At 42.6% G+C, this 13,014-nt stretch overlaps 1 protein-coding gene across 1 annotated transcript in view; it reads left to right on the top strand.

Moving 5' to 3' along the window:
* Nucleotides 1–13,014, top strand: part of PTEN (phosphatase and tensin homolog) — a 47,489-nt gene that overhangs the window by 7,333 nt on the left and 27,142 nt on the right. The window contains exons 2-3 of the mRNA XM_082052922.1: nucleotides 9,442–9,526; nucleotides 12,372–12,416. Of these exons, the coding sequence (XP_081909048.1) occupies nucleotides 9,442–9,526; nucleotides 12,372–12,416 (130 nt within the window). The remainder of the gene's footprint in view (nucleotides 1–9,441; nucleotides 9,527–12,371; nucleotides 12,417–13,014) is intronic.

The raw sequence follows: 13,014 nt of genomic DNA, 5'->3' as shown, positions 1-13,014 counted from the left end.
CTTTGGGAACTTAATTCTGCCTTTGTGGAGCTGTGGTATAATAGCTTTTAATTGTATGATTAATTTTCTTAGAGGCCTCTGCTTAATTCTTTGTGTTGCTGGGGTGTATATCAGGTTGGAATTAAAGTAGTTGTGTATTTTTTAGTCTTTAATTTTTTGCGTGGGTGAGTTAGAGAAGTAACGTCCTATGCTAACATATAGAGGAGGAAAACACTAGATCTCATTAGAATGAAACTAATATTATCTACTTGGGGCTTTTTCGTTGAGAAATGGTTTATTAGGATTGGCTTATATCTTGTTTTGCTGCTTGCCTTTATTTTCTCCTAGATCACCATCCCCATGCCCCCCCAGTTAAGGTTTGCTAAATTCATCCAAATGCTAGATTTTTAGCTTACATTTCATAAAGCTTTTGAGTGGGACATATTTGTCCTGCAGCCTGATAGCTATTTTCAATTCCCTTGTCTCTGAAAGTTTTGGATGTCCTTTCAGACTTGCAAAAAAAAGTTGAGACTGAGCCATTTTTCACTTCCTGTCAGTAAATATCAAAGTAGTGACTCTCTGTGCTGGCTTCTTTTTACTCAATAAAATTCTTGTCTTTTTCTGTGGGTGTTTGAGGTTAGGATATGCTTAAGTACACATCGGTGCTTCTTTAAAGGGGATCCTGCGAAGTGCGGTAGCGTGCTGAGAACACGTACCAGGGAGGTCCCATATCCTGCCTTAAAAAGGTTCCTGTTCAGTTTGCTTCTTTGGTTAAAATAGGTAAATTTTTCATGTTGGGCATCTCCAACTGAGGTGCGATGGCCAAGCTCCTTGGGTGGCGATGGCCGGGCTCCTTGTATACGTTGCCTCCTCCTGAGAAGATCTGCTTGCAGATGCGTTGCTGCAGGTAGTTGGGATGCGGGGTAGGTGTGATAGGATGGGATGCGGGGTAGGTGTGATGGGATGGGATGCGGGGTAGGTGTGATGGGAAGGGATGCGGGGTAGGTATGATGGCATGGGATGTGGCTTCTTCCAAAGCAGGAGCGGAAACAGAAAACCTTCCTAACGGGACCTCTGCTTGTTTTCATCTCTAGAAATACGTTGAGATTGTAGGGTTTTGTTCAGTGCTGCAGACATGGACTTAGAAGTTCAGGAAGGGCTTCGGGCCCAATATTCGATTCCTCAGTTGAAGAGCTTTTCATATCAAATTTGATATGAATAATATAGTGTGCTTTTTCATTATTATTTTTTTAATGCTTCTGTTTGCTCTCGCCTTTTTCTTAAGGAGAATGGTGGTTACTTTGTGTTCTGTAATATCAGCTGTTAATATTTTAGAGGGATTTGCAGCTCTTCACAACAAGCTCGTGTTTCCTTTACTATCTGCATGCTTTCCTTTCTTCATTTGTGATTCCAAACCATGTTGAAATGGAAGGTTAAGGCATCTTTTCCTCAGTCTTTGTTGGAGCAAGTTCTTCCATAGAGCAGATAGCATCTTCTTTCAGGCTTCTGTTACCATTTCTAGTGTTTATACTGTGAGGTTTATGAGGTTGATACCCATATTTTGCGAAAGAAATGGTGCTCGCTTATTCTGTAGGTTATTTTTCCTATCTTCTTGACACTATTAACTATTCAGCAAAGCCTCCATATGGCTGAGAGCTCCAGGACACGTTTCATATACCTCACAGATGAAGCCTCTTGCTCTGGGAACACTTCCCAAATGCAGTATAGTCCGCAGGTCTAAAAGCTCCGCTATGGGGTGGAGTGGAGGTGGCTTGAGGATGTCGCTGGTTCCCGAGTCAACCTGGCAGTATCATCTTCCAGCATCTCCTGCTTTCCTTCTCTGCGCTGCGGGAATTCCGAGGAGTTCTCCAGACCTGTCACAGAATCTCAGAATGTGAGGGGTTGGAAGGGCCCTGGAAAGCTCATCCAGTGCAATCCCCCCATGGAGCAGGAACACCCAGATGAGGTTACACAGGAAGGTGTCCAGGCGGGTTGGAATGTCTGCAGAGAAGGAGATTCCACAACCTCCCTGGGCAGCCTGTTCCAGTGTTCTCTTACCCTCACTGAGAAGAAGTTTCTTCTCAAATTCAAGTGGAACCTTTTCTGTTCCAATTCGAACCCATTGCCCCCTGTCCTATCATTGCTTGTCACTGAGAAGAGCCTGACCTTGTCTGGACAGCTTTGCCTCCTAGATACAGAAGAGCTACAGTTCTGTTGTTTCTTGACTAGGTTGCTGCATTTAAATTACAAGCTGAAAGATTTAAAAGGAAAAAAAGGAAGAAAAAAAGGGTTCTGGTTGAAATGTTGAACATGAAGGAGTTAAATGCGTTTCTTCTAAATCGTAAAATGCTTCTCTCAACCACATCTGAGTTGGTATCTTTTCTTGTTCTTTAAGGCACAGATGGTAGAGTTGGCAAGTGCAGCTGGCTGGCTACAAGGAATCCTCCTTTGCTCTGAAGAACTTTCTTCCTGTTCATTTCCTCTATACTTCCTGATTATCCAGACTCAGAGAAAAACAGTAAACTTAAAAAAAAAAAAGGTATGCATGTGTCCAAGCTAAAAAGTATATATGCTAAGCAACTTGTCTAGATTGGGCTGGGTATATTTTCCTTTATTTTTGTAGGGGTGCTGTCAAGAAAATGGCACTACTAAGAGCTTGGCCATTTGTCAGGGCTCTTAAATCTGTTTGAGGATGGAGTGTGGACACTTCTCGTAACACTCCCCTTGTAGCTTCAGGCTGTCAAGCTGTTGAACAGCAAGTATGGTTCTTTTTTGTCTCGCCGTTGCTCTATGGACTCGTTTAAGCTGGAGTTAAAGGGCTTGAGGTCAGCACGCTAACGTTTCATAGCTGGTAGGGCCAGATGCACTGCTAGACCGTGTGTGCGTGGGTACTGGAGCCAGAGTTCCTGAAAATTGCAGACAAACTGAAGACAACAAAGCGACTTTTCGGAGTCTTCAAAGTCCCGTTGTTCCTCTGCCCTTCAGTGCCGCTGTCAGATGGGAGCGAGCGGTGCCGGGGCCGCTCTCCTTGCCCTGGGGCTGTCGGCAGCCGGGAGGGCGATGGGTGACGGGCAATGGAGCAAAACCAACAGCAGCTCCGTGGCAATGAGGAGCGGGGCTGTTCGGCCACATATTAAAGCACATGCCTCGCTCGCCTCCACTGGAAGTGAGAATTTGCAGTCCTGGCAGTCGTGAAGCTTTTTTTCAGGCCATAGATTCACCAATTTAAATCTGCTCTTTGTTCAATAAGATTCATATGTAGAAGCTGGAAACCGAGGGCCAGGAAAAATGGGCTGTTGTCGTTACGTTTGCGTGCATCAAGTTCAGGTTTGGCAGTAAGTTTTGAACTGCAGAGTGTGATGAACAGTGATGGTCATTCACAGCTTCAGGAACACTCAGCTTGTTTTAAACTTTAAAGAAGGATGAAGTCTAAAGCCTGGTAGAGCTTCCTGGAGCCTTTGATTGTAAAGGGCTAATAGTTTTAAAGTTGTTTTCTGTTCGTGATTTAAGATCTGTTGTCAGCGTTGGGTTTAAAAATTACAGCAATATGTAAATTCATGCTGTATCATGCTTCAAAAATAGGACAATTATATCATTTGCTTTGTTTTTCTGTCATTTGCTTTGTGTTTTCATGAGCAGAGTGAGGGTAAGGGATTGAACACTTTGAAATGAGACTTCATAACATGACTTAGAAACTCTAATGACTCACATTCTGGATATTGAGGATGTTGATCATTGCAGGAAAGGCAATAGCTGTCTATTTTTGCAGCTTTCTTGGGGCTGTTTGAGAACTCAAGAACTGGTAAATATTTCGGTATGCTTTTTTGGACAACTGCCATTATTAGGAAAACGGCTGAACTTGTGAGTTACAGGACTAACACAAGCCATTCGCTTTTACATATATATGCATGTAAAATTCCAAGTGTGTACTGCATATTCTTTAATTTGATCTTGGCATGATGTGGATATATAGACAGCTATTTTTGAAAGTGATTATCACTGCTGATTTGCATAACGATACAGGACTGGAAAAACTGACATCTTGAGCATGTGGGAATGATTTGGGGCTTTAAGAAGAATGTTTTGTTCAATCTACAAGCAACATTAGAGCAAAGGCGTTTCCGAAGGGCTGTACGGATTATTTGCTTTGGTATGTCTTCAGTATTGACAAACCATCGTGTTTTCCTTGTGGCATTTGATAACTTAGCTTAAACATCGACTGCTTTCATTTTAAGGTTCCTTGGGTATAATGTAGTGTTATCGTTGTTCATTTGAAAGCTGAAGGTTTGTAGTTAGTAAGAAGTATGAGCTCGAGTAGAAGATGGCGTTTTAGTGTTTTGCCGTTTGGTTTTGCATTTGTTGTAGAAGTTGCTCAATTAGCAGCTGAGGCTTTACTGATTTTCATTTCCCTGTCTTAAAGAAAGCTTGGGATTGATAATGAACTTGGTGCATGTTTTAAATCATCAGTTCTTCCAGATTTCTAAAATTATCAGTATTATTACTGATTTCACTCTGACTCAGAACTCTTGCTTTGAATGTAAGCCCAGCTTCCAAGCTCCTTTGTAAGAAACCTCACCTGGGTAGCAAATATCTTCATTTCAGCTTTGGAAATGAGTGTTAAATCAACTGAGGTGTGAAAAGGAGTGTCTGAGCCGCTGAGCATGGCTGGTGACAGCGGGATTTGCTGAGGATGATACTCAAAGGATGGTTGCTGGGCTCTGTACCTTCCCCACCTTGGTCGCAGCTTGGCCTTGGGCACGATCATTTCTTGTTCCCCAGCATGAGGACAAAAGGCAAATTAGTACCGATGCAGTAACAACCATCCCCTTCACTTGCTGCACATCTCTTTGCAGTGTGGAAGAGCTTGGTTTTTATGGCAGCTTTTTCAATTGAATGACGAAACTGCTATTTCTGCTCAGAGATTTAGATCATCTGTGCAAGCCGCTTGCACACTGTTCTTCCATCTCGCTCCTTAAAGCAAAGGGCATTCTTCAGGTGCCTGAACCAAAAGGAGAGTTTCAAAGCCACGTGCTGCTTTAGCACGCTTGTCAGAAGCATATATTAAAAAGACATAAAATGATCTTTGCCAGCAATATGAATGCACTTGTCATAGCTGTTGCTCGCCGCGGCCGCTGTCCTTAAGGCCAGATCTGTTGCAGACAGAAGAGTGAGTCAGCAGCGGCGTGTGAATCGCATTCCAGCCTCGAGATACTTTGAGATAATAAGTAAGGTACTTCAGGACACTTATATTTAGGTGGGGGAGGAATCGACTTGCCTGTTTAAAAAACAATCACGTTTTTCTAAAACCAGCCCACCCATCCAGGCTCACGGTTGGATCCCTTTGTTTTTCAGCAACATTTCCGTTTTTGTGCTGTCGGGTTCCAAAACCACCGAGCATCCAACGCTTCTATTGAATCAGCATCAGCAAATTGATTCGTACTTCCCTCCCCTCGTCCCATTTGAAGTCTTTTTTCAGTTTCTTTATTTACTTGCCATATTGTAGTACACCTTTTGCAATCCGGGTTTAAAAGTGCACCTGGAGTGATGCACGATTAAGCTTAAGGATTCAGTCCTGCTGAAAAGCAGAAACCATGCGAGCTGTTCCTGCATCAGTGAAGGGGGCAGGTCACATATTTTGGAACTTATTTATCTGTCTCTGCCTGCATGTTTTGAGGCTTTGGTGTTTGGACGAGCCTTGCAAACTGGAAATGCTGCCGCTAAAATGTTCCGTTCCCTTTGCTCGGTGTCTGTCTGCTTCGTTTCCATCTCGCACCAGCTGGCAATCCTGGAAAGTGTCTTGGTTCTTAGGCTCTCGGAGAGGAAAAGCCAACAGCAGAAGAAAAGCATCTGAACATAAACTGCAGGCTGAAACGCATGAAGAAAGTGTGTAGTAAAGCTCTTGACTGCAAATAGAAACGTGAGCAAGTTAGATGGTAATTTGATGAAGTTAGAGCATGTGTCTCATGGCTCTAGTTTCTTCCTTATATCTCATCTAAATCTCTCTTCTTGCAGTTTAAAGCCATCGCCCCTTGTCCCATCTGGATTATTTTGCTATGGTAATTCATCCAGCCCTGTGTCTCCGAGCAGGATGCAAAGGGAGGTGCTTTGGGGTATAAATGCTGAAACTGGCAGTAGGGAGAAATCAGGTTGATACGGTGAATAATGGAGTGTATGAAAGTTGGGTAATTCACTGTTAATAGGCATAGAGCAGGTGCACGTGGTTTAGAACCAGTTTCTTCTGCTTATGGCAAGTATTAAGTGATAAAACAGTAAATACATTGCTAATTATGTAGCAGCTTCTGTTAATTTAACAAAGAGGTGTGGACTGCTTGCGGAGTAAAACGCATTCAGAGTGAAGTTCAAAGTTTCAGGTTTATGTGATGATTCAGTTGTATCTGAAGTTATCACAAGCTCTGCAAGTTAAGCAACTTCATGCTTGGTGATGCTTTTTGCCTTTTTTTCTCCCCAATATAAGCTTTTTTGGGGAGTTGGGCAAGTACAGAATCAATTGGAAAGTAGACGGGAACTCCTTTCAGTATCTGTGTTTAAGGCGGCTACCCATATTTATTTGGATTTCTCAAAAGCTTTCAGATTTTTTTTCATTGTCTGCTTAAATCGTCTTTTGAATAGTCCAAGCAGACCAGTGTCTTAATACTTGAATTACAACATAGTAAATGCTATTTTTTTTTTGAGAGTAGAGAACGTTATTTGTGTCTATTCAGCTCCTAATGTTTTCCTTAAGTCTTCTAGTTAAACCGTAAATGTAGAATTTGGTCTGTACTGCTTCCCTGTGAGTCCTCAGGCTTGTGGGAGTTCTGCAAGGATAGAGAATCCCAGAATGTGAGGGGTTGGAAGGGCCCTGGAAAGCTCATCCAGTGCAATCCCCCCATGGAGCAGGAACACCCAGATGAGGTTACACAGGAACGTGTCCAGGCGGGTTGGAATGTCTGCAGAGAAGGAGACTCCACAACCTCCCTGGGCAGCCTGTTCCAGTGTTCTCTTACCCTCACAGAGAAGAAGTTTCTTCTCAAATTCAAGTGGAACCTTTTGTGTTCCAGTTTGTACCCATTACCCCTTGTCCTGTCACTGGTTGTCACCCAGAAGAGCCTGGCTCCATCCTCCTGACACTCCCCCTTTCCATATTGATCCCCATGAATGGGTCCCCCCTCAGTGTCCTCTTGTCCAGCTCCAGAGCCCCAGCTCCCTCAGCCTTTCCTCACACGGGAGATGCTCCACTCCCTTCAGCATCTTGGTGGCTGTGCTGGACTCTCTCCAGCAGTTCCCTGAACTGCTGGAACTGAGGGGCCACAACTGGACACAATATTCCAGGTGTGGTCTCCCCAGGGCAGAGTAGAGGGGCAGGAGAACCTCTCTGACCTACTGACCCCTTCTAATCCACCCCAGGTACCATTGGCTTCCTGGCCACAAGGGCCCAGTGCTGGCTCATGGTCACCCTGCTGTCCCCAGGACCCCCAGGTCCCTTTCCCCTACGCTGCTCTCTAATAGTAAAGTTTGTATCCCCCTTCAGGCTTTTCTTCCTATGCAAGCAACTGGAATATTAATATCTTAGAAGCTGCTGCAGTGTCGTCCATTCTGATGTTTACTCTTTGGAGCTTTGTTATATTTTAACCTTAAAAACGGTTCTTACAATGGTGGAATAATTGAAAGGGACCTCTGGAAATCACCTGGTTCAGCCCGTTGTTTAAAGCAGAGCTCCCTTCAAACATGTCGTGCTTTGTTCTTATTCCTTCTAAAATTAGTCTGAGGAGGAGTATGTTAATGCGGCAGGGTATGGCCTGTTTTCGAGCTGCTAGTTTCATTTCTGTTTTACTTCTTAGTGAAGCTTCTTCCCTACATTATGATTTCTAATACTGTTTAAAATTTGGGGGTACTTTATTTTCTTGAGTACAAAAAAATAATTGACATCCATATATCATTATACCACCAGGAAAACAAATCCCAGTATTTTTTAGCAATTTGTTTTGAATCCCTTACTGGCTTTGGATGTAAACTTAACATTTTCTTATTTGGCCTTTTTCCTTAGCACTGATTTCTTTCTGATAAGAGGTACTTTTCCTCAGTTCTTCACCTCAGGTTACTTTTGGCAAGTGAATTAGAAGTAGCGCAGAATAAGAAACCAGAATATTTGTCCAGAAGTGGGGAATTCTTTTTTTAGTAAACAAGACATATAATTATTTTCAGATCTGTGCTTTCCCATCTACTGCAATATCTTACATTTCGCATTCAGAGCTACCTTAGCAGCTGCTATAATGAGCTGTGATGTAGAAGTCATGGGAAGTGATCAAAAACCTTCATGTTTATGTAGCCTTGCATGCCTGAAATGCACTTTTTTGCATGTTTTTGCGTGGTATAACTATTTTGGGCTCAGTGGAGACCTGAACATGGGTTTTAATTTGGAATATCTTGCAAGTTAGTCACACAAGACTATTTTAATAGTTTCCCATTGGATTTAACGTGCCACTCAAACTGTGGCATCTGTGCGACTATGGTGAGACGATGTGTGGTGGAATTGGATTACTTGACTTGGCTTTTCTGGTGCCCAATAGCACAGACTTTGTTGAGGTTTAGATTGTGGGGTGACAATAAAACCCTGGCAGATGTATTGTTAGCCCCCCCTCTCCCCGCTTCCCACTCAGGACAGGCGATCAGGAGGGAAAGAAGGACAGAGAAGAGAGTTGGGAAAATGAACAATGTTTTACTAATGCTACTAATAAGAATAGAGAAAATAATACAAAATATACAAAACCAATCCTGAAAGTCCCAGCAACTGCAGAGCCGGCACCCGAAGTCCTGGACTGGACTCTGCAGCCAACCGGAGCTGGATTCAGTCTGTCACTGGCCTCAGTTCACAGGGACGACTCGCAAAGTCCTCTCCTCATGTCGGCCATGAGGAAAAGGGACGAGATCCTCGTGCTCTCCCACTTTTATATGTAGTATTCACATGAATGGGATGTTATACACAGTTAGTCAGTTTCTTGGTCACCTGTTTCTCGTTGCCCCTCTGGCGAGATGTCCATCCATGCTTATCAATAACCTCGCATTCCATTGCTGTGTTCACCAAAACATGTGTCTGGTTCTCCAGGAAAATGCAGCTGATATGAAGCTTTAGCTGACAGGCAAATTCACTGAAAGAGAAACTTGTTTTTTAACAAAACCAGGACAACTTGTAATAAATGACCTGTTGAAGTTGTAGGGAGATTTCTGTTATAATGGCTGTGGTCAGTGCTGCGTTTGAAAAAGTTTTCCCTTGGTTCTCAGTTTTTTGGTGTTTGTTTGTTTTTAAAGATCCCTTATTACTGCGTGTATAAAACTGAATTGTTCACATGTGGGAATTGGTTGGAGTTGTTGCTCTGATACAGTTCAACATTGATTAATGGCCATTTAATGCTATTGTAGAAACTTCACGTGCTTTACAAACGTTTCCATAACTTGCCCATTCAGATATTTATCCAAACATAATTGCTATGGGTTTTCCTGCAGAGAGGCTTGAAGGAGTATACCGGAACAACATTGATGATGTAGTAAGGTAAGGCTTCATTTTTCTTTTCCTTAATTTATCCTTTTAAATCACAAATGTCCTTTTCCGCGCTCATTTCTGTTCTGCTAAGGAAAGGTGGTGTGTTCTGACTCATAGGAATATCAAGATGCTGTCTTGTTAGTTTTCCTGAAAAACATTGGAAACAAGGAAAATGATATTTTGAAGAATTTGAGGCCAGGCTGCTGTTGTGAGTTGATCTCAAACACGTGTGAGCTGCTTTTCCAATGTGAAAAACTGACTTCAGTAAATGGTGTTGGAGTAAAAGGAGGTTTTTTGCTTTTAGAACGATGTCAGTCTCTGCCTCTGCTCACTGTTTGGAGTTTCTCAGGTAGCTGATGGCATTTCAAAATATGTTTGCCCATATCCTTTCTTCAATTGATAAATGGACTGCTCGATAAGTTAATTTTGGTTTAAAGTAGTAAGTATAGGTGACTTCAGATAAAGTTTTTTACATTTGACTCCGTTCAGTAATTGCAGACGAGGAAAAAAAAATCAGCTAAAAGTCGTTATTGCTGGTGATGCTTTACAGCACAGTTTGTAAAAAACCTACAGGTTGTCATTGTTATGTTATTTCCTGGGAAGTGCTGGATGCGGCTGTGGAAGGTGTACTTGGTGTTCCTGGAGCATCGTTGTAATTTGTTTAGTTAGAACCCTACCTGGAAAATGTAGTGTGAGAGGTTGCATTAAAAACAAAATATTATAGTAGGCAGTATCACAGGATCCCAGAATGTGAGCGGTTGGAAGGGCCCTGGAAAGCTCATCCAGTGCAATCCCCCCATGGAGCAGGAACACCCAGATGAGGTTACACAGGAACGTGTCCAGGCGGGTTGGAATGTCTGCAGAGAAGGAGACTCCACAACCCCCCTGGGCAGCCTGGGCCAGGCTCTGCCACCCTCACCAGGAAGAAGTTTCTTCTCAAATTGAAGTGGAACCTTTGGTGTTCCAGTATGAACTCATTGCCCCTTGTCCTACCATTGATTGTTACTGAGAAGAGCCTGGCTCCATCCTCCTGACACTCCCCCTTTCCATATTGATCCCCATGAATGGGTCCCCCCTCAGTGTCCTCTTGTCCAGCTCCAGAGCCCCAGCTCCCTCAGCCTTTCCTCACACGGGAGATGCTCCACTCCCTTCAGCATCTTGGTGGCTGCGCTGGACTCTCTCCAGCAGTCCCCTGTCCTGCTGGAACTGAGGGGCCACAACTGGACACAATATTCCAGGTGTGGTCTCCCCAGGGCAGAGCAGAGGGGCAGGAGAACCTCTCTGACCTACTGACCACCCCCTTCTAATCCACCCCAGGTACCATTGGCTTCCTGGCCACAAGGGCCCAGTGCTGGCTCATGGTCACCCTGCTGTCCTCAGGACCCCCAGCTCCCTTTCCCCTATGCATTGGTTTCAGTTGCCTCTGTATGAAGGAAGATAGATTTTAATGGTTAACTATGTACATATGTGTAAATTAGACTTTCGAAAGGGAAGGACTGTCGCAGTTTCCCACAAAGGACTATATAGTTATTAGTTGTGTGCAAACACCTTGATCAAAAGGAGTAATGATCACCTAAAAGTGTAATCAACCAAATTAAGATACAGAGAGATGTAAATTAAGTGGCTGTAGCGAGCTGGATGCTCAAGTGATGTTATGTTTGCCCCTTATTTGTAAATGAGAATAATGTACCAAATGGGATACGTTGCAGTCTGCAGCTCCTCATCTATTACTGTCACCTTTTTATTGTGGAATTTTTTTCCAAGACCTTTTTATGCAGAAATCCAACACGTTTGAGCTCCGGAGCAATTGGTATTGAGCTGCAATATGCCAGTGGGCTCTTTCTGAAGAGCTGGTATCCTGAGGAATTTAATGTTGATGCTGTGTGAGAAGTACAGGGGTGACAGGGGGAGTGATGGAATATTTTTACTGGTGAAATTGGAATCTCCTTCTCCATGCTGCACAAGGAGCATTCACATCTGTTCTTGTTTTAATGCATGGGTTTAACCACAGAGTTCTTCTAGGTTCTTCTGGAATATTATGACTGATAACCAGAGCATGTTTTCGCTTCAGCTTTCCAGGATTTTAGCAGCTAGTGTTTCTTTTCGATTCGAACAGCATGTTCTGTCATGGCTAATTAAATTCCTTCTGCCTGATGTGCAGATACACACTGTTGATGATGTTAAGTGTAAACATTTGTATGTTATTTCTTCTCAAACGTTGCCAGGTGACACATCATATATAATCGCGGCAATTTTGATGAATCATGTTTGCATTTTGGCTCTCTGAGGCTCCTATGGGAAGTTTTTGTTACAAAGTGAGCTTGAAAATGAGTGTGAAAATTATCAGTGTTCCTCCTCCTTTCTGAACCCAGAGTATCGTCAGGTGCAAATAACAGCCATTTAAAAACCTTGGTATTAAAATCAATTATTCTGTCTGGAGCACAAGTTATTTTAACTGCCTTTTTTTTCCACTGGAAATATGACCGTGGCAAAATATTCTGCATAGATAATTAAATTGGAAGTGTTTACTGATACCTTAGGTAATCGATGCTTTGTGCTTTAAAAATAAAACAACCTCAGCTTAATGTATTGATGTGCGGGTATCTTAGGAATCAGTGCAGATTGGTCCATACAATAACTGTTTCAATTGGGGCCAGATCTGGGCTCATTTGCAGAATTAGTTGTATCCTGGATTGTTTGAACGAGTGAGCTTTGCAAACTTGGACTTTGCAGGGCCAACTGGGGTTTGGGCTGCAGAACCACACGTGCCGGATGGTGCTTTAACGATGCTGCAAATTAAGGTCACTGGTATTGCAATATATATTAATACATGCCTTTTTTCTTTCTATTTAAGGTTTTTGGATTCAAAGCATAAAAACCATTACAAGATATACAATCTGTAAGTATGCTCTTCTATCTATATTTTTCCAAAATAATGAGTTCTAAAAATATATGAGTGAGAGTGTTGCTGTACTGAAGCAGAGCTAGAGATGTTTTGCACATTTCATAAAACAATTAAGCCTGATTGAGAGCACTGTTACTTCATTTAGTGGAGCCGAGTGAGGTTAAATGAAATGCCGGTGTTTATTCATATTACTTGAACGCTTTTAAATGACTTGGCATCTCGCCCATCTGGAGCTTGTACCATGCGATTAAAAAGTGGAAAGTAATTCACAGCAGGCTTGCTGTTAATGTCTTAATGGCCGCAGTGAAAAAAATTGCCAAATGTTTGGGTTTTTTGGTCTTCGTTTTTATTTTAATCCAACTGTATTGGTCCGCAGGTTCTATTTGCTTCCTCACTCTTACGACTGTCCCTGTTTTACCTTGAAAAAGCCATTGCAGCAGTTGCTAATGTGATGGTTTCTCACTTTAAGTGCAACACTTTCCTCTGAAAAATGAATTTGTGCAGAAAGCTGTTCTTGTTCCAGAAGGGAACTTTTATTCTGTTGTTCCTGTTCCTTGATCATCTTTATATGTTAGCTCAGGCTAATTTCATT

This window comes from Streptopelia decaocto (genome assembly GCF_964273445.1).
Source record: "Streptopelia decaocto genome assembly, chromosome: 5".
NCBI lineage: Eukaryota > Metazoa > Chordata > Aves > Columbiformes > Columbidae > Streptopelia > Streptopelia decaocto.
Note: the sequence above shows the minus strand (reverse complement) of the source record. Positions and strands in the feature narration are given on the sequence as shown.